The sequence below is a fragment of the Monodelphis domestica genome, chromosome 3, assembly GCF_027887165.1.
Source record: "Monodelphis domestica isolate mMonDom1 chromosome 3, mMonDom1.pri, whole genome shotgun sequence".
Taxonomy (NCBI): domain Eukaryota; kingdom Metazoa; phylum Chordata; class Mammalia; order Didelphimorphia; family Didelphidae; genus Monodelphis; species Monodelphis domestica.
In genome coordinates, this window is record NC_077229.1 from 82959500 (window position 1) to 82982718 (window position 23219).

The following is a 23219-nucleotide window of genomic DNA, read 5'->3' on the forward strand; positions in this document are numbered from 1 at the left end:
ACAGTGATGATCATCAAAGGACTGAGTAAATGTCATATAGAAGAATTATTGCATTATGACTCCCTGGTCCAGAAGACAATGAGAAACAGTGACTTAAAGGTAGAGAGAAACTCCTCTTGGGCACCATAATACATGCTTATAGTCCCTGCTCTTAGACAGGCTGAGACCGGTGGATCATTAATTTCAGGACTTCTTAGCTATGGCAGGGATAAAGCTGATTGGTTATTTGATCTAATTCTCTCAACAATATGGTGACCCCTTAAGAGCACAGGGTTATCAGGCTACCTAATGTTGAATAGCCTAGGTCAGCAAAACAGAATAAGTTAATGCTTGGAAAGGAATCAGTATTTTTGAGTCACCATTATATCTCTACTCCTGGCTATATAGTTTCAAGAATAAGATGAATAAATAAAAATTGAGTTTGGTTTTTATAAAGATTAAACACTAACTCCTATAGTCCCTCCCACAGAGACCAAGGACGGTGTTACTGTATTTTAAAAGGGAATAAAATCATAGAAAGTTTAACTTCCATATGGAAAAAGAAAACTGTCAAGATGAGAGAGACTGTGTGAGGCACAGAAGGAATATGATAACTGCTTTCTTGTGAGACTGAGTAACTTAATTGTCATCAAAAAATGTAAAGAACATTTTGGGAGAACTGAGTTTACATCAGGCTCTAAAGATATCTTGAGGAAAATTCTGGAATGTGGACATGGACACACACACACACACACACATATAGAGAGAGAGAGAGAGGGAGGAAGAGGGGGAGGGAGGGAGGGAGAGCAAGAGAGTAAGTGACAGAGAGAATTACTGGAGGGAGTATTTTTTTCATATTTTTCAAAAATCAAAGTTTCCAATAATGACCATATAAAATTTCATCTAGAATCTTTATCATATCACAGGCATGTTACTCAAATATGTATTTTTATATAGTTTGTTATACTCAATTAAATATATGATCACTAGAATTTGTGTTTGCAAAAGGCTGATTATAAAAAATGTCAGAAGATATTTATATGAAAGGAAATGCCTCTAGTTCATTTATAAAATGGGATGAAGTTCCAGACTGAATTGATTGATTAATAAGAAGCTTAGAATCCCTCATAATTTATAAGAAAATGTCATAACAAACCCTAGATTGCTTTAAATCTCATAATGATAAGGAATGATAAAATTACTTAGTAGCAGATAGAGAGGCTATGAGGACTGGTCATTGGTTTAGTTACCAAATAGTGTAGAACATTTTTTGATCTAACCAACACCACCTAATCCAATGACCAATAGTTTCTTAACAATTCAGTTGACACAAAATGCAATAAGATGTCTTTGAAGGTGAAGGGACCCCCAGAACTAGATGTTTTAGAAAAATTAATTAGTACACTAGCAAAGTTATTGAAAAGGGGGTTACTATCCATATACATGCATGACTTTTAGATTGTACCTGAGGTCCTTGCCAACTCCAAGACTGTGAAAATAATAATTATAAGCTTCACATGAATATTAAAAACAATGGGCAATTAAGAATAAAGAACATATAATCACAGAATTTGAGAGTTGGAAGGGATTTTATTACCAAACTTGTCCCACCAATATCCAAAATACATCCTCACTACATAATACCTAAAAAGTGGGCACCTATTCAATACTACCTGCCATGAATGAAGTCCTAAATATTCTTCACCTCCCATTGGTCTTTCAGCTGACTTTCTCATAAACATTTCATGGAGAGCCCAAGCCACAGCATAGATGGTATTGTAGATGGTGTAACTCAAGCCAGACATTGTCATATCAAAATACATCAGAGGCAACATCTCCAAAGAGGCATTTGGTGAACATATCTCTTGCTCTTGGTTTCCTTGTTCATCTGGGCATGCAAAAGCTGAGAGCCAGAATCCCTTAAGTAAAATATCATCTGAGTATTTAGAAGGTTTAACTGTCTTAAGAAAAGTCTTGAACCCAGGAACTTCACTGTTTAAATATGAAAATATGAGAGTTCCATTGAAATTATAACTATGGTGAAAGACAGGTCTCATGGTAATGTCCCAGTGAGATGTGGCAATCCATACCTTCTGTGTTGCCAAAGCAGGAATTTGTGAATGTCTCAGAATCATTAATGAATCTGTGTCACCATGGATGACAAACACCTTGGTTGCTGACATTGTAATTCTGGGCATGAAGTCTTCCTCTGATGCCATATGTCTTCTCTCACTGACAGGGATTTTCTCTGTGAATGACATGCAAACTCCATTTTTTGCCATTTCCTCTCTCATTTCCCAGAGGAATTTCTCACCTCTCATGTCATCTGTAACGATTAGTCCTATCCAGTTCCATTTAAAATATAATATTAGGTGGATGACACCTAGGTGAAGGGAAGAATCTTTGGGAGCCATCTGATAGAGAGAAGGAAACTGGACTTTGTCACTGAGAATGGAATCAAATGGACCATAGCTGATCTAGATAAGAAAAAAAAAATCGTTTTGAACTTGGTAATGCTAAGAGAATTGAAGCAGAATGCAAATTCATAAATGGGCATTTTAATTTATAAGAAAAACTATGTAGGTTTCTGTGCACAATTTTTTATCAGTGGTATTTTAATCTCTGAAAATCTCTATTTATCCCTCTACTGAGTACTCAGAAAGGCAATGATTTCAGAAAAACAGAGGAGATACTGTTGTTACCTCTACTAAAGGCATCTTGTCTTACCTCTGCTTTCCAAAAGGACCAGAATCAATTCTTACTTCTTTGCTTTCTCATCATCCACAGTAGATTTCCAGATTAAATCTTTTACATATAACTCAGGATAGGGAAATGGTTTTCTTTTTTAGATACAAGAAAAATACATGAAGGATAATATGTGCATTTCTTATTTTTGACATAATACAACTAATCTATACATGTTTTTACTTGGTTTAAATACATTTCAATAAGGACATCTAATTATTTTCTTCTTGAAACTGGAATAAGAATTTATGATTGTTTGAAAAGAGAAATTGGAGAGAAAGGAGTTTAGTGGAATCTAAACCAATCAATGAGAAAAATAATTACCACTACAATATAACTGAATTGTAGGAATACAACTTATAATGAAAGATCTCCACTGAAAATGACCTTGCTTTTTTGAAAGACAGCCCATTCTCCTTCATGTATAATTGATATTCATAATTGTTAGGAAATAAAAGATCTTTTCATCTAAACTAAATTTCCTTTTGGGAGGGATAACTTTCAACAACTATTATTGATTCTGGTTCTGGGTAAGAAAAAAATCAATTCTTTTTTTTTTAAACCCTTACCTTCCATCTTAGAGTCAATACTGTGTATTGGCTCCAAGGCAGAAGAGTGGTAAGGGCTAGGCAATGGGGGTCAAGTGACTTGCCCAGGGTCACACAGCTAGGAAGTGTCTGAGGCCAGATTTAAACTTAGGACCTCCCATGAAAAAATCAATTCTTAAGGCTGGAAAGAATCAGTAAATTAATTGTCCAATGATCTATCTTGAGGACCATAAACAAATTCCTTCAGGATCTTGAGTCTTTAAATAAAAACTTGGATGCTTATTTTTCAGTTCTCACTAAGACATCTTTAATTGGTAGATAATTAATGAGGAGGTGGGATAATAATTTTCAGTCTCTCCCTGATTAAAATAATGGGAAATTACATTCCTGATCATAGGATTCTAATCTCCCTGCTAATTTAGAAAAAAAAATTAGCTCAAGCTTGGTTAAGATCAACCTTCTCTCAAATTTCTGAATGGAGGACTCAAGGATTTACTCGCTTTACATTATATAACCTATATACAAGTGTTAGTAACAACTCTAAATAGAATCAGATGAGTTTTTGAGGCAACACAAGATAGACAATAAATCATTGTTTTCTAAGATACGTTGCACAAATATTTTTTAACCCAGAACACAAAATGCTTCTATTTTATCCTCACAAAGTAGTGGAATCATATCCTGGTTTCATAGATTCCTACTCATTGTTTAGTCATTCCCATAACATTCTCAGATATTTGGAAGACCTTATCTCAAATACAAATAAATAATGAATAAATAGCAAATGTTACGCCCAAACACTCATATACTTGGTTGTTTCTTGGTTAAGGAAAAGGGCATAATTTCTGGTTTAGTAGAATAGCTTAGATCTTCCAAACTGGTAGTTTATTTCCAGCTGTAGTCTAACAAGTAAATATTTAGTATTGTGTCCATATATTTCGCTGACACTTGTCCTGATTATAGAACATTTCCATAAAAAGAAAAAGTGAGAGGGCAGCTGTGTGTCTCAGTGGATTTAGAGGCAGGCCTAGAGACAAGAGGTCCTAGGTTCAAATCTTACTGCAGATACATCCTAGCTGTGTGACCCTGGGTAAGTCACTTAACCCCTATTACCTAGCCCTTACCACTCTTCTGCCTTGGAACCAATACATAGTATTGATTTTAAGGTGGAAGGTAAGGAGTTTTAAAAAGTGAGACATAGATATAATAATGTAAACCTTAAAATTTCTTAGACTTATAAATGTTGGAAATTTCACCATTGGGAAATTTCATACTTGGAAAATTTCTTACTGATAGTCTATTGGAATGTGAACCCCATTGGCATGGGAGGTTCCTCCTCCTCCCTTCTTAAGATTACTTTAGGACAGAAACCTTTTGCTGAACAATGGAAAGGGCTTTGACCTATGCTTAAGCATAGAACAGGAAGTTCTTTGAGTCATGGTTGATTTTAGAATTGATACAATCTCCACCCTACTCAGTCCTAACAGGATTTAGGAAGGGCTGCAGCATAGATCAAAATTTAATTATTTGAGAATATGACCTTCAACAGACATGCGCAAAGCCACAGACCTCTGGGCAGTCCTGGGTTAAGCTAGAGCCACCATTGGCACAGGGAAGACATGGACAGTGATTGGTAGATGTGAGGACTGAGGGGAGCGAACTTGGATAGTTTCCTTAAAGATAGTGGGGTCTGAGGACTAGAAGTTGTTGGTTGGAGAGGTTGTGCTCTGAGAAGCTTGCTCTGAAGGAAGCTGGAGGTGGAGGCCCCTGAGATTGTTTCTCCATTTTGGTCACGTGAGTGATAGGGACTGATCTCTTTTCTTTGCCTCAGCTATCTAAGGGCTTGGGCCTTTTGGCCCAGCCTAAACAGAAGGGGTATTTAAGCCCTATTCCTTTCTCTCCCCTTTCTCTCTCCCTCTCTCTCTCTATCTCTAATACCTTTCTTCCTCCTGTTTGTAATTAAACTCCATAAAAGATTGACTGCTGACTTGAGTTTTCATTTAGGAATTACATAGCTGAATTCCTTGGCGACCTTAAATTAATATATATCAATCTTTTAAATGATTTGCTTGTCACAGTAAGGAGAAAATTGTTTCCTAGTCTGATTTCAATTCTAGGCAAAAGTTATAGATAACCAATTGCATTGATGAAAATTTCATAAGCGATACTCATAATCATCTAGGTGGGAATATTTTCTATTCAAGAGGAAATATCATCTTGGAAAAATGAAGAGAGAAGAGTCCTACTTTAACCTATATCAAAGTTGCTCTTTCAGCTTATCCTTTAAGACAGCACTCTATCTACAGTTCACAGATGTCATCCCTAAAAGTCTATTGGCACTAAGGATGCTTGGTTTAGTAATACTTCTTGATGATTATATCTAGAATCAGACTCAGAACAATATCAAATACAGTCTTATATCATTTCCCTTCTAAGAGCAAGTTTTACTATCCACAGCTTAGAGCTAAGTGAAGATTTCTCCCAAAATGCTATAATAGTGAAGTTTAACATACCTTAAATCTTATATCCTCTTCTAGAGTTTAAACTCATCCTGGTATAAAATCTATCACTAGAAGTCAAGTAATTAATTACATTCTCAATTCTACATATATAGTGAATATATGAAAGTTTACTCAAAAATTTTTTATAAATCTCCACATTATAATCACATTATAATACATATGCATGTATCTCTAATTATAATTATAATTGACTACATATATAACTTAATAAAAACAATTCTATAAGATAAACAAATTCACAATTTCTCCCCTTTCTGATAATTACTTTCCCTCTTATAACAGGGAAGAGGATAAGAATTTCACCTACTACTTTGGCTTTCAAGAAAATGAGATTTAAAATTTCTCTGTTTTCTCCTCTAAAACATTTCCAATTACATACTTGTGTGAGTTTTAACATTATAATTATTATGCAATTTTTTTACAATAAATATCATGCAATAACTTGACAACTTGTTTCACAATCTTCACAAAGGATAGTCAGATAAATTCCGATATACATATATATGTCTCTCTATATATAAAGTCAAAACTTGTGTGCTTGATAATTTCAGGACTCATCAAATTTGGTATTTAAGACATTTCAATGAGAAAAAATTGTCACGATATTAGATGTTTTCTTGGCACTTAACAAGCTTGTTAAAATTTGGTGGCATCATGAGTTCGTGAAGTGTTGCCACTCCAGTCAAATCAAAAGATCACCTTTCAGCCTTGGTGTAGTTCTTTCACAGAGCAGAACTTCACTTGATTTTTTGTTCACTTTCTGTGGCTTTCATGATATTTTGCAGTTTTCTTTATCTGAGAGTTGACTTTGTGTAAATTCTGGAAGAATCACTTCAATATCTTCCACTTTCTTTATCTTACTGATAAAGCCTGGAGGGAAGTGAACTCTGCTTGGAAAAAGTAAGGCCAAGAAGCTGTAACTCAAAGGGACTTTGAGGAGTTTGAGATAGAGACTATATTAGTCATGGAGGATATTGTAACTGGGCCAGTCTATGGTCTAGAGGTCAGTGTGATTATAAGGAGGTATTAGTTCAGGAGGATAAAGAAGGAACGCCAAAGGGAGGAGCAACAGTTAGTGGCAGGGGAGTTTTCTTCAGGTAGAAAGGAGGCAGAAGAGGATGTCCTCATTTCATTAATCAAGGAAATGAATTCAAAATGGATGGAAGTGCAACATTTTGTTGCAAAATATCACCATGATAAAGCTTTAACAAGCAGAATTATAAATTTGTTAAATGACCAGATCATTTCCCACTTTAGAGGAATTTTGAAATACGGACAAAAACATACATCATTGAATAATTTCTTGTGAGCTTCTACCAGCTGAATCTCAAGAAGGATTCAGTGGTGATAAAGGACAGGAAAAAAAGGATGAACTTCAGAAGGGCAGTTGCCTTTATATGTTATGATAGGGACTCCTCTTCCAGATAATAACATTTATCCCTACTACAATCCCCTTAGGTCATGAACTTCTCTGAAATAGGTATTTAGCCCTATTCTATACAAGGCCCAATTACTTCAAGTACTACATAAGGCTCACAATTTTCAGCTAAATTAAGGTTAGTCACTTAAGACTTCTTGTTTTTTTAAGTTTCCAGAAGAGCATAATTCTCCTAATAAAGGAATATCTTTAATTCATGACATATTTAAACCAAATCATTTCTGGGTTGGATCACTATTAGTATCTTATGCCTTTATTCTATTTACCTTACAACTACTCAAATGAGCCTGTCACATGAAATTTCCCACTTTCACTTGTTTCAGAAAATGTCCTCAAACCTTTCTTCATGCTAGAATTTCATCTTTTAATTACTCTCTCTATCCCTAAATACAGACACCATTCCTCAGGTGTCCCTGATGTTCCATGCCTCTTATTTCCTCCATTATTTCCTCCTTAAATCTTCTTTGATTCTTTATGATCAGATGGGATTTATGCCAGGAATGCAAGGATGGTTCAATATTAGGAAAACTATGCATATCAACAAGCAAATCAACATGATTATCTCAATAGATGCAGAAAAAGACTTTGACAAAATACAACACCCATTCCTATAGGAAACACTAGAAAGTATAGGAATAGAAGGGCCTTTCCTAAAAATAATAAACAGAATATATCTAAAACCATCAGCAAACATCATCTGCAATGGGGATAAATTAGAAGCTTTCCCAATAAGATCAAGAGTGAAGCAAGGATGCCCATTATCACTTCTATTATTTAATATTGTACTAGAAACACTAGCAGTAGCAATTAGAGAAAAAGAAATTGAAGGTATTACAATTGGTAATGAGGAGACCAAGTTATCATTCTTTGTATGACGGTCTACTTAAAGAGTCTTAGAAGATCAACTAAAAAGCTAGTGGAAATAATCAACAACTTTAGCAAAGTTTCAGGATACAAAATAAACCTACATAAGTCATTAGAATTTCTATATATTTCCAACACATCTTAGCAGCAAGAACTAGAAAGAGAAATTCCATTTAAAATCACCCTAGACAATATAAAATACTTGGGAATTTATCTGCCAAGACAATGTAAACCTTAAAATTTCACAGACTTATGAATGTTAAAAAATTGTACTCCACATTGAGGAATCCTCCAATTCCCTACTTGAAATAATTCCCTACCAGATAGTGAGAACTCTACTTGAATGTGAAAACTCCTTGCTATGGGAGGACCTCGATTCGACCCGTACTTAAAACTGCTTTAGGGCAGAAAAATCTTTGCTAAACAATGAAAGTACTTGAAAACCATACTTAATAAGGCAAGGAGTTCTTTGAGCCAGGCCTGTTTTTAGAATTGATACAATGGGATGCTAGGTACCTAAAAGGGTCGGGCAAGTTTTCTCTTGATGAGATTAGTTGACTCAGCTGTGTTTTCTCTCGTTCAGACTTACTGAGGAGATTGGTCGACACAGTAGCATTTTTTTCTGATTCAGACTTACTGAGGAGATTGGTCGACTTAGCAGGAATTTAGATGGGCAGTCCTTTGGAAAGTGTCTACAGTGATTGGTAGATGTAGGGACTTAGGGGAGGTGACATGGGAGAAAAACCCTATATAAGAAAAAGCAGAATCTCTTGAGGAGATATCCTTTTGGAGAAATCCTTTTGGAGGATCTCTGATGAGGATTGCTTGGGAAGAATCTCTTGAGAGAGGCTCTGGAGAAGGGAAGCTCTTGGAGGACAATCTCTAAGGAGGTCTCGCTGGAGCTCCTCTAAGGGGACTCTGTCCCTCTGGAGGCTCTGGAGAGAGGCCTTTTGGAACAGTCTCTGGCTGGAAGGCTCTCTGGTGAAGTCAGCTGAGATGGAGCTGGCCTGGTGTCACTAGAATCCTTGTTTAGGCAGACTTTGTGGTGAGTGTTAAAAGACTGAATGACTGATTCTCTCTCTTAAGACTCAGGTCTAGGCCATATTGGCTTGAGGCCCTTCATAATTATTCCTTTCCTACTCTTTCTCTTTCTCTAATTCTTCATTATATTATTAATTAAAAAATCTCTATAAAACCCAGTTGACTTGGGTATTTGAATAATTGGGAATATTTCCCTGGCGACCACCTTATATTTGATTTAAAAACCAAGACACTGTAGTGAAACATATTTTCTGCGGTCAAATTTACTCATCCTCTCTTATATCTATCACAATTTATATCTTCCACTATTTTAATCACTATAGTTTAAGACCTCAACCATTTTAAATCTAACAACAAACAGAGGAACTGTTTGAATACAACTACAAAACACTTTCCACACAATTAAAACTAGATCTAAATAATTGGAAAAACATTAATTGCTCAAGGGTAGAATGAGCTAACATAATAAAAATGACAATCTTACCCAAATTAATTTACTTATTTCGTGCCATACCCATCAAATTACAAGAAAATTTTTACTGAATTAGAAAAAAAAATATAACAAAGTTCATTTGGAAGAAGAAAAGATTAAGAATATCAAGGGAAATAATGAAAAAAAATGTGAAGGGAGATGGCCTAGTAGTACCAGATCTCAAACTATACTATAAAGCAGTAGTCATCAAAGCAATTTGGTACTGGCTAAGAGACAGAAAGGAGGATCAGTGGAATAGACTTGGAGTAAGTGACCTCAGCAAGACAGTCTATGATAAACCTAATGATCCCAGCTTTTGGGACAAAAATCTACTATTTGACAAAAACTCCTGGGGAAATTGGAAAACAGTATTGGAGAGATTAGGTTTAGATCAACATCTCACACTCTACACCAAGATAAACTCAGCATGGTTGAATAACTTGAATATAATGAAGAAAACTATAAGTAAATTGGTGAACACAGAATAGTATACTGGTCAGATCTTTGGGAAAGGAAAGCTTTTAAGACCAAGCAAGAGTTAGAAAAATTACAAAATATAAAATAAATAATTTTGATTAAATTCAATTAAAAAAGTTTTTGTACAAACAAAACCAATGCAACCAAAATTAGAAGGGAAGTAACATATTGGGAAAAAATCTTCATAATAAAAACTCTAACAAAGGTCTAATTACTTAGATTTATAAAGAGCTAAATCAGTTGTACAAATAATCAAGCCATTTCCCAATTGATAAATGGGCAAGGGACATGAATAGGCAATTTTCAGACAAAGAAATCAAAACTATCAATAAACAAATGAAAAAGTGTTCTAAATCTCTTATAATTAGAGAAATGCAAATCAAAACAACTCTGAGGTACCATGTCACTCCTAGCAGATTAGCTAACATGACAGTGGAAAGTAATTAATGGTGGAGGGGATGTGGCAAAATTGCGACATTAATACAATGCTGGTGGAGTTGTGAATTGATCCAGCCATTCTGAAAGGCAATTTGGAACTACACCCAAAGGGTGCTAAAAGACTGTCTGCCCTTTGATCCAGTCATAGCACTACTGGGTTTGTATTCCAAAGAGATAATAAGGAAAAAGACATGTACAAAAATATTCATAGCTGCACCCTTTTTGATGGCAAAAATTTGGAAAATGAGGTATATGTTGGTGATGGAATACTATTGTGCTCAAAGGAATAATGAATTGGAGGAATTCCATGTGAACTGGAATGACCTCCAGAAACTGATACAGAGTGAAAGGAGCAGAACCAGGAGAACATTGTACCCAGAGGCTGATATACTGTGGTACAATCGAATGTAATGGACTTCTCTACTAGCAGCAATGCAATGATCTAGGACAATTAGAGGAAGAACTGTGGGGGTAGAAACAGAAGAAAAACAACTGCTTGATCACATGGGTCGATGGAGATATGACTGGGGAATATAGAATCTAAATGATTACCCTAGTGCAAATATACCATTAGGTATAGAAATGGGTCTTGATCAATGACACATGTAAAACCCAGAGGATTTGCACATCAGCTATGAGAGTGGGGTTGTGGGAGGGCAGCAAAAGAATATGAATCTTGTAACCATGGGAAAATATTCTAAATTAATTAAATAAAATTTTGAAAAACAAAACAAATCTTTGATTTCCTTGAGTTCTATATTTTCCCCTTCCATCCATATCACAGACTTTCTATACTTCACTGAACACTGCTTTCATAATTTTAGCACAAAAGTGATGTTAAGCAAAATATAATGACTGGCTAAAATCTGTTTCAAATGAAGAAAGTTTAACTTTATAATTATAAAAGTATTAATTTCTAAAATTATTGTATTTTGAGGAATTAATTGCATTTAGAATGTCAAGATTTAACTATTTTCTAAAGACTTTGGGCTGTTTAGAATTGCCTTGGACCATAAGGGTGAATCTGATAAAAACCAGTCTTACATGGCCTAGAAGTAACCCTGCAAATGTTCAGGCACAAGAAGAGTGAGTGTAGCCCTGAAAGGTCACTCAGTTTCTACAGATAATAGCAAGGCAGATAATAGTAAACTGTCTTCTTCCATATTGTCAAAGTCACTTTTTGATTTACATTTCAAGCAATTAAGGAACATCTCTTATTTCTCATTTGTTGTCCAATCCTAAAGACTGTCTCTTCTTTCTTGAAGCACTACAAATACCTGAAACCTCCTTTTCTTCTCTGGCAGTTGAGTCTATCCAGATCTTCCAGAAATGTGTCTGACTTCTCTCTTTTAAAGGAAACAAACTTGCTCAGCATACTGACCAGGGGTATAGGATAACTGCCTATCCTAGGGCATGGTGTTTTGACACTTTCAAACACAAGACTGCCTCATACCAAAGTTCAAACAGAAATCTTGATATAGATATAATCTTGGCTCCAATATCCCTAAGACACAATGCATAATCAGACTAAGGAATCATGCTTCTCTTTTACCCATAAACATTGTCTCTTCATTCTCTTTTAAGATCTGGCAATTTTTAAAAGTCCTGGCTACTAATGGGAAAAATAATATAATGTTACACACAGGCTTGTGGAGCATATATTTCAAATTAATTCAGGCCTTCTGATGATTCTATCACACTTTTAGACTTAAAATTTATTTGATTTTATTTTTAATTTAGAATCTTTTACTCATGAGATTTCATTTTACATTTTTAATTTTCTTTTATTATTTCTATACACATTGTTTTCCTGCAGGAACCAATTTTACCCTTATTGAGACATTTCTTTTTGGTTTTTAATTTTATGTTGAATTTTTCATTCTAATCGTCATCACTATTTTTTCTTTTTTTATATATTAAAAGGGGGATATGTAGGTGTCCAGGCCTATACTAATCTTGAAAATATTATAGAAGAATTTGTAAGCCACTCTTTAAAGCCATGTGCTCATTCAATAGACCAGTTTCTATATCCTTGAGTTTAACCAAGAAGGTACCCCTGTAATATTACAAGCCAGACCTAAGGCTACATTCTGGAAGACTGACCAGATATCTCAGTATCTTTGTTTTATCAACAACAATCATTTAACATATCTATCAGACAAACTCAGATGCCTTAGGTAATATGAACGCCTATTCTGGGTATTAGCTATATCAATTGTATTAGGATCAGGCTACTGTATCTTGTGATATCACAAGATACAGTAGCCTGATCCTAATACATTTCCTTCCTTCCTTCCTTCCTTCCTTCCTTCCTTCCTTCCTTCCTTCCTTCCTTCCTTCCTTCCTTCCTTCCTTCCTTCCTTCCTTCCTTCCTTCCTTCCTTCCTTCCTTCCTTCCTTCCTTCCTTCCTTCCTTCCTCCCTCCCTCCCTCCCTCCCTCCCTCCCTCCCTCCCTCCATCCCTCCTTTCTTTCTTTCTTTCTTTCTTTCTTTCTTTCTTTCTTTCTTTCTTTCTTTCTTTCTTTCTTTCTTTCTTTCTTTCTTTCTTTCTTTCTTTCTTTCTTTCTTTCTTTCTTTCTTTCTTTCTTTCTTTCTTTCTTTCTTTCTTTCTTTCTTTCTTTCTTTCTTTCTTTCTTTCTTTCTTTCTTTCTTTCTTTCTTTCTTTCTTTCATCTCTGAACCCCATCACCCATTTTCCCGCAGTCTTCAACTTCCCTTCTGAGGTGTCCACCCATGAAAAACCTTATTTTGTGGCTGCTGGCAGCTACACATCAAGACGAACTTGCCATAGGAACTAATTAACTGTATTAAGTTGGATAAGTAACTTAACTTTTCTCCATCTCAATATCTCACTCTCTAAAATAGATATAATAATTATACCTACCTAAAAGCTTTGTTGTGAAAATGAAAAGAAATACATGTAAAAAATCTTCAAATCTTAAAACATTTAATAAATATTGGTTATTATTTTTCTGATATATTATTGCTTTTATTATTGTTTTTGGTTTATAAAAGCATAGAAAATGTCAATTCAGTATCACCTGTGGAAACTTGTAGAGGTCAAGCAGAGTCCCCATCTGGACAGAGAGAGCTGATGTGACTCCTCCAATAACAGCCATGAACTTGTCCGGGTTTCTGCAGCTATAGTTAGGGATGAGCTGTGGCCCCCCAGAAAGCCATTGTAGGGAACTCTCCAATGTTTTTTCATCACTGTGGTAGGTGTTGTAGAGGTGGAATCCCAGGGAAATGTTGGGCAACAGATTGGGATCCCTATTAATCTCCTCTATAGCAAACACTACTGCCAGGGCCTGCTGATAATTTTTGTACAACCACCTGTAGAGGACAGTGCCAATAGAATAATAAGTCATCAAAAAGAATGGTTTTCAGAAGAAAGAATTCTCCCATCATGTGGTTAAAAACTAAGAACCTCCAAAGTTGTTCTCCTCATTTCATTTATGTTGAAAATAGTCTCACCCATATGATTTTCTTTACTATGTGGGTTTTAAGATTAATATTCAATAACTAAGTATTATATTTAAAAAGTTTTATTAATAATAACTAAATTAAGAGGAAGTACCTGAACTCATCCCAATTACAGGTCAAAGAGAGGAAGAGGGAGGAGTTACAGCCACTTATAAAACAATAACATGATCACAAAAATATGGAGGCACAGGAGAGATTAAAGGGAATTTTGGGAAATACTAAGAGACTTCTGGGAGAATGAAGTAAAAAAGTTCAAAATCTCCATTTATAAAACTCCTCACTTTTTGTGATTCCTGAGATGGTGATGTGAATCGCCTTGAAATTCTTATGTGACTCTGCATTCATTCCAGAAATAGATATTGAACATGTAATATATACTAGATCCTGTAGAATATCTGGAAATACTAAGGGACTTCTGGGGGATGAAGTCCAAAGGTTCAAAATCTCCATTTATACATACCATCCTGTGATCCTGATGGGAGACCAGTCTCCCCAAAAGTGATCCATAACTAATTTATGAATTGCAATAATTTGTGGATAAAAGGCAAAAACGAAGAAAACCAATGATTACTAGGTTGACAAAAAGCCAATTTGGAGGCAGTCCCCTTTGGCATAAGAGTATACATTCAAAACAAAGGCATTTCAACCACCCATAGTTCAATTCACATCACAAAGTTTACTCTGCATCTTCTGGTGCAGTATATGGTCTCTGCAATTATTTTCATGATGTCTTCTGGATTCTGAGAGTTAGCAAGTTTCTTATCCTAAAATTGCTCAAATTCAAATCAAAGTTCACAAATAGTAATTTGGCTCCCCAGAGGTGAATAATAATAAACACAAGGATCACTCAAGGATGCATGGCTGAGTTATGAAGTATATGAATCAATGTGCAAAAGTAAACAAAAAACATAAAAAAATCCAAATAAAAGAGAAAAATAACTTGTGGATGAAATACCAAAAGTCTTATGTCCAGAAAATCTAAGTAAAGGGAAAACACATCCTCGAATCAGGGCCCAATTAAAATGATTTAAGCAATTATGCATTTACCCACATCAGTAGCCAGGACTACAGACAGTTTTGTCACACTATGAAAGACAGAAAAGGGACTAGATTTCATTAGCAAATGGAAGCCAAGATGGCAGCAAAAATTAATGTAGCTCAGAGGAAGTTCAGCATCTGGCATATGTCAAAAAAGCCACAACCTTGAACCCCAAAGAAGTTCAAGTCCTCTTGCCTTGGCTCAAAATTACATCAGTCTCAATGGGATCTGATCTCTTTGACTTTGTGCTCCATAGGCACTATGCAGATGCTCTGTGCTTCTTTAGCACTGTACAGTGGCTCTTTTTGTATTCCCTTCTTCTGGAATCAGACAGAATCATTAAGCAAAGTCCAATAATTTTTTAAACAATGGCATCATTTTTATAGTATAAAGCTTTTGGGGTATGCATTAATATTAGAACAAACATATTTTAAACTTATATTACTGCAAAATAAAAAAAGTTAAAGAAAAATTTTCTCAATACTGTTGATGTGTACTTCAAATACAAAAAGGAGAGAAAAAATAAGACTGAAATACTATATTGCACATGCAAGGAAAAACAATAAAAAGTTTAAAAAATAAAAAATATATAGTTTACAATCAGTGACACATTGTGTCAACCAAGGAAAGGTAGAATACAAAGGTTTCTCACCAAAAAAATGAGATCCATTTCTTCTTTAACTTGTCCATGAACCACTGAGTGAGTGCAAATTATTTTCAGAATAAAACAGTAATACAGTAAATAATGCACATTCAAAGAAGTATCAAAGTCCTCAAAATTCACAATAGCCCAGTCAATTACAATAGCAAACAAACCCACTATCATATTTCATATGAGTTGCTTTGTGACATTTTTTTAAACCTATGAACTGATGGATATTTATCACAATTTTGGCAAATCTTTCAACCTTGGCAAATATATTTTTAAACAAAGTAAAACTTACTTGGGTCCAGAACATTACCAAGATATTGAGATTGCTCTGTTGGAAGTTAATTAAACTGAAAAGTTAAATTATTATGCATGCACAGAAGCTATTTTTGAAATCCTGCTTTATATAAATGTTTTGTAGGAACATCTATTTGGTTCTCTATCTTTAATACAACATTCTTTATAATATATCTGAATATAAAAATATCATCTATTCAGAAACCACTAGTTATCTAAAATTATTTCTAAAGACCCCTTAGAATTACCATTTAAATTCTTAGCTCATTAAATTCTCCAAAGGTTATACACAATTGCAATCAATTTTGTTTAAATACATCCCTGATCATCTATGTGACAATTAACAAAGGCAACATTCAATGGATCTAGTAACAAATGTTTTGGGTAAGATATTCATGGGCAACATGAATAAATACAATGATATTTTGTTCTTCAGCAAAGGTAAAAGTACAAATTAAAGATCAATATTGGCAGAACATAGTAGCTAAAATGATTCAGTATAACAAAAAGCTATTGATTAGATTAATACAGATAAACTTAAAAAATCCTTAAGGCAGTCAGCAAATACAATAATATAAGGAAATGATAAGGTACAGGCAGGCAGTGCAGTCAAAATCCTTTTCACCAATTCAATAGACTTGTTTTATATTATAGGAGAATAAACTCAAAATAGTTAGCAACCAATAAACTTCCAGATCTCTTTTAAAGTTTTCTTCCCTTTCCCCAGTTATCATCCATTCACATTTCTTTTGTCAGAGCTCTGAATTTTCTCATAGAGGCACAGGTCAGAATTTCCACTCTGCATGTTGAGATCAGTTAAGCCTTAGAGATTTATCAAAAGAGTTCAGGTTGGTTTGTAATGTAAGCAGTTTATTTTGTGACATATTCTTGAGGAGAAAGAAATAAAGTAGGAAATTTCCAATGAAAATAAAAACTCCCAGGAAAAGAATTAAGCAGACCCAAACTGCACTTTTTAGCTCTAATAACTCAAACTGTTCTTTCAGAGTTTCAAGCATGCTTTGCAGTAGCATTTTTCCTGAGAGATACTGAATGGAAAAATGACTAACACAGACTCAAAAGCCACATGGGGTGAGGAAAGGGATTGGGGTAGAAATAATTTTTTTATACGTCACCCTTCCAGGGTATAATGATGGGAGCATGAGAGGACTTTGGAATCTTAGTATCAGGGGTGATGGGCAGAAACATTGGTTGGAGAGCAAGGCATGCTGGGAAAGGAAAACTGACTAGAGAAAGAGCTATAGGAAATCTGGGCCTTTCAGCCGAGTTCTTGACCTGGCAGGATGTGTTTCCTAACTGAAGGATCTCACCAAGAGCCATATGAGAATATCCTGTTCCTGTATTCAAGTCCTTCTATAAATCCATCATTTGTCATATATCTCCAAGAACCTCTCAACAGAGAAGATCCCTCAGTCCCCAAAAGGGGGGCTGTGGTCTCATGGAGGAGAGAGTCCAGCTCTCTTGCCCTTCCAATCCTCTTGCATCTATCTGTTTACAGATTCTCTAAACCAGATAGATAGAGAGATACATACATATTGAATTGTGGGGTTATTTAGTTGGGGAATAGGATGGAGAAACCTGGGTCCATGAAATTATACTACCCAGGTGAGAGACCATATTAGGAAAACATTAGGGAAACCAACCCTTACTTTTCCTCTTCCAATTTGCCTACAATATCATTATTAACCTTTATAAACCATAGTCATATTTGTCCAGCCTTTGGTTTTTACTTGAGGAGGTATCTGATCAAGTTTGACAGAGAAGCACCCAGACTATCCCTCACTGAGGCAAGCCTCCATTGAGACTTGTCACCAAATCCTCTCTGTACCAGAGAAACTGAGGTTATTCTTAAGTTTATTTAATAGGGGAATGTTGTCATCAACCCCCTCTCCATTATCCCTTTTCCTCAGGGAACCACAATACACCAGTGTAGCAATTGACAGCAACCTCTGCTGTGTGTGTGTGTGAGAGAGAGAGGACAGCAGGTGCTAGCCCATTCAGGCTTCAACTCTCTCTCAGTCAGATTCTTCTCCAGATACTCCTTGAGAACTTCCATTGATATACCATCAAAATCAGTGGAGACAACTTTTATTTTAACCTCAGAAACCTCCATTTTTACAAGGGAAAAAAAAACACGTGGCTCAGGATGGCAGGCGGGTCTGGTCCCAGGCTGTCGGAGAGCTGGAGACTGGACAGTTACAGTTCAGGTTGAATTGGCAGCCATGGCAGTGGGCAGAGTACCAGTGCAGAGGGTGGAGCAGCAGTGGCCATGAAAAATTTACTAACTTAACTGAAAATTTCTCTTAAAAATATTTGAGAATTCTAACTCTTTGTGGTCATCCATAAATGTGGGTTTTAAAATTAATATTCAATAACTATTATGTTTAAAAAGTTTTATTAATAAGAACTAAAGTAAAAGGAAGTACTGAGCTCAGGCCAGTTATAGGTCAAAGAGAGGAAGAGGGAGGAGTTACAGCCACTTATAAAAAAATAATGTGATCACAAAAATGTGGAGGCACAGGAGAGATTAAAGGGAATTTTGGGAAATACTAAGGGACTTCTAGGGGATGAAGTTCAAAGTTTCAAAATCTCAATTTATAAAACTCCTCACTTTTTGTGATTCCTGAGATGGTGAGACAAATTGCCTTGAAGTTCTTATGTGACTCTGCATTCATTCCAGAAATAGTTACTGAGCATATGAGATATACTAGATCCTGTAGAGTATCTGGATGGTCCTTGACTCTAGAAGGTTTAAGATATATTGGGAGAGAGAATAAATACAGCAATAACTGAAATACAAGGTAGCAGGTGTGGAAGAGGCATGAAGGAAGAGAGAATTTTCATGCATGCAAGATAGAAAGCTGGGGACTTGATCTGCCAATTAAGGTGAAGATTCCAAACAGAAGGTTCCCAGGAAAGGCAGTTGGAGCCTGGCCAGAGGAGATGAACTGAGAGTCTTCTTCTCTGGGATTTCTGACCAAGGGAGAGACTTTTTTTTTTCAGATCTAGGCAGAGAGAGACCTTTGTGGTTTCAGACAGAGACTGGACTTGAATTACTCTAGCAAAGATTACCTGACTGGTTTAAAAAAGAAAAGAAGAAAAATACTTGTCCTCCAAACTTTCTGACTTTCCCTGTCACAACTGTGACAGGACTGACATTTCCCAAAATCCTCCTATCCCTCATTATAGATTAGGGAAACTCTCATCCCTCTCACCTCATCTTACCTCAGTTCTCCATCCTGTTGTTCCCAATAAACCCCCTTACTTGAGAAAAGAAGAGTAAAGAATATTTCTCTGAAATCTCATAGTTCCCCTGAGTTACTTAGAAGGTGGCTGACTAAGACTGGGGGAGGGGAAAGGGAGGCAGAAGGGCATGGGTGGAAACTGGGAAGTGAAGGGAGAAGGATAGGAAATATCTTGATCTATTAGCCATCAATAGTGATCAATAGGCAACCCCAAAGTAATTCCCTTTAGCAGCACCTCTCTATCTCTCATTATCTCTCAGAAATATATCTATCTCCATTATAACTAGGTACCCTCAAGTGTCCCCTAGCATCTTTCTAGTCACTGCCAGAGTACATCCTTTACAGCAACTAGGAATAAAAGAAATATATCTCCACAGTATCATTTTTTAATACAAAGGGGATATGTAAAAGACGAACGGTAGTGAGATCTAAAAAACCTAAGTAGAGTCCTCATGCCCCTGAGGAAATAAGGGAAGTATTCCTGGAGGGCATTATGAGCTTTGAGAGGTGAAGGAAGTTTTGGATATATAGTTATATATAAAAGATGCCATTCCAAGTGGAGGGAATAATAGAAATAAGCTCATATAAGTGTAGGAATAAAAGGTATAGCATATTTGGAACCTTGGTATTTTTCTCAAGTCCTGTCTGATATCTCTAAGAAAAGGTGAAGTCCTAAGTCTTCCCTCCCTCTTCACTTCCTTCTCTTCCTGTACAGAATGTGAGAAAAATATAAAACCAAAATCATTTCAGACTGTGACTAAATACCAGGTTTTAAACCAGTTTTCTGAGCATTTAAGTCCCTATATCCATTCTTTCCTTCTTTATTCATTTTCCATTGAATTAGAAGTAGAATACAATTAGAGGACAGAAGAGCCCTTACCCTGACCAAAGTGTGCTATTCTCAAGAAAAATTCTAACACTGCATAGCTTTTAAAAGGGCATTTAACTTTGAATGGATTTGTATTAAAAGTTTCACCAAGGCATGATAGAACCTTCTCACCCCTTTAAGTCAAACCATCAAATCTGTCTCGGTGAATAACAAAGAAATGAAACAAAATAGGTATATTAAAACATTAAATGGTATAAACAATGATTAAAATGCTTTAGTGTTTTTGTCTTTTAGATAAAAATAGAGACAAGAAATTTTTTATAAGAGGAAAGAAAGAAATCCAGGGAAATTTAAAAAGTGACAAAAGATAAGATAGATGTAGAGAAACATTTGGCTACAAGGAGTTACAGAATAAGATGTCAGTGTATTCATCTGCCTAAGAACTGTCCAATGTATCTTATAGTTCTTTTCCTACAACCAGATAGATGAGAAGATAGAATCAACTGCTGACCTATTTTTCTCTGCTCTAACAAAGTGAAATTGTCTAGGAATTGGTGTATTTTGGTATGAATCCAATTCATAGAGTGCAGTTTCAGAGGCTTATATGTGACTTTGCATTGCAACACACAGAGTTCTTACTATGGAAACTCAGGTTTCTCTAAAGAGAATTAATACAGGATAAAGCATAAAACCAAGGCATGAACATGAACATAAATGCCAATAGAGCTTGTCCAAGTCCCAGAAAAGAAATCCAGTTCCACTTCTTTTGGATGTTTCCAGTGCAGCAAAACTAACATAGAGAAACAAAAGCAAATTCCTCCCATATTATCTGGAGAAAATCAAAGTACTTTGGACGTCACTAAGTAATAGCAAGCATTTCATTAAAATCATTTATAAATCTCCCTCTGTACTTGTTACAATAGTATTCTGGGCATAGCTCTCTCTTCCCAATAAACTCAAATCTCCTAAGCCCTCAGTTACAGACTCTGCTCCAGGCTCATCTAGTCAACTTTTTTGGGGTTTTATAACCTAGATTGCTCTATCATGAATATGTAACTAGTGACATTTCATTATATTCATATATTCACAAGTCCTGATGGTATTTCACAGTGATTGATGGAGTGAGAGGAATATACCATCTTCTATGAAGGAGTTCCCAAGACTCCCTAACAGGTTGTGCTGACTTGTCATCAGACAAGTAAATGTGTAGAATAAGGGAGCTTTAATTCGTGTGGATGGGGAAGACGTTTTGCCCAATATCAATAGACTCAATAGGAATACCTGTGTTCAGGGCACAGGATTCAAGAACTTCTGCCACTTCTGGGAATTAATTTAATTCCAGCAGTTGGAGTCCATTTCCACTGTTTGAGTACCAATATAAGCTCAGCATAGGGGAGGGAGGGTGATGAAGGACTGAGCCTGCTCTGGACTGAACTTCCTAGCTATGAGACTTTGGACAGGATTGGGGAAAGGGAAGTAGAGTTGAGACATTTTTTCCATTCAACTTTGAAAGCTATTCAGACATATGGGAAAATGACAAGAATATAGAAATATTCAAAGAAAAAAATAGGGGGAGAGTACCCACAGTGTCCTGCTGCATGGACTTGCCCTTCTATCCTGTCTTTAAGAATATTTTTCTAATGATCATACTGAAAATAATCCCAGATAGATATGGTGGCACTTACTGATAAGGTTTACAAGCTTTGTTAGGAGGACTTTCAAAGAGTTTTGCTCCTGTAACCTGGTTTACTTCAACTGAGAACAAGGATAAAAATATTCCAAATACCATGTCAGCATCTTGGGAAACAATGGGGTTAATCCGGTGGAAGCAGGGAAGCTTCTCTTTTCTATGCCCAGAACCATGATACTGCATCAGCAGAAATAGGAGAATGGAAGAAAGCAGATGAAAAGTGCTTCTCTGAATAGAATAGATGTTAGGCAACATCTTCACGAAACTTCTCCAAGATTCTTAATCTGGAAACTTTAAGGAGCCAGTTAGACCAAGGTAAAGTCAGGTACCTAGTCATGGACTGATGCTGAACTGTCCAACAATAGAAATGATCTATCCCTTCTATAGATGTGCAGGCTCTTAACTGTTTATCACACCTGAGGGAATGTAATAAGACATTAGTCAGGTCCTTGCCCAAGACAAGGACAATGGTTCAAGAGAATTGGGCATTTTATAGTTCTCCAGGTTTTTGACTTGACTCTGGCTTACAGCACCCTCATGTTTACATACATGCTACTCCATCCTCCAAAGAGAAGTGTTGTTGCATGAAGAACTCTGGGGACCAGACTGCCCGGGGCATCTCCAGCTGAGTCTCTATATCCAAGGGAAAAACATAAGTTCAAAATGATGTTTTAGACTCTTTCCCCCTTGTTACTAAGTTACTCAAGTGCCATCCTAGGAAAGTAATTTCTGTTTCCTAGGTTCAGCAAATGGCCTGTGATGGTGAAGACGTATGAAAAATTCCCTTTTAGGTGACAAGATTAAAAGAACAACCATCAGTGATACTAATTTTCTTGATGGTCTATAAGACTGACGGCCTTGATGTCCTCCCACTTCCTTGTGACTGGTGCAATGTCATTCAGGTTTCATATTAAGGATTCAATGTAATCTATTCAGAAAACATATTAGAAGATGGACAATGCTCACAAAACCCCTTTCCTACTTCTCGCCTCACTCTTTGGACCATAGCATCAAAGTCTCAGAGATATAAAAGGCCCAAGAGTTGTTTAGTATTATAGATTTATGACAGTCTCCTTTCTAGTGACTTACATTAGAAACACATGTAGTCTCATTATATTCCCTACCTGTTGGGGATATACATTTTGTTCTATTAATGATGAGAATAAAGAATTTACAGCTGCTAGAAACTCTGGAGGTAATCTTATTTCACACCTTCATTTGACAGATGAGGAAACTGAAGCTAAGCACAGTTATTTCTGTTTATCCAATGTGTAGCAGATCAATTCTAGTCTTCTTACTAACTTCTTACTAACTCTAAAGCTATTAATATTTTTACTACCTATTACTTTCCCCTAGAGAAATGCACAAGCCTAGCTCATTCACTCTCAATATTAGTATCCCCACATTTATCCATGAAGTCCATTAAAATGCCTTCAGAGATCACCACG

General features: G+C 35.8%; 1 protein-coding gene across 1 annotated transcript in view; it reads right to left on the reverse strand.

The window, feature by feature from the left end:
- Positions 1-21954, reverse strand: part of VN2R506 (vomeronasal 2 receptor 506) — a 36458-nt gene extending 14504 nt beyond the window's left edge. The window contains exons 1-3 of the mRNA NM_001099532.1: positions 21767-21954; positions 13563-13854; positions 1653-2456 (exon numbers count right to left, since the gene is read on the reverse strand). Coding sequence (NP_001093002.1) covers positions 1653-2456; positions 13563-13854; positions 21767-21954 — 1284 coding nt within the window. The remainder of the gene's footprint in view (positions 1-1652; positions 2457-13562; positions 13855-21766) is intronic.
- Between the last annotated feature and the right edge of the window lie 1265 nt (positions 21955-23219).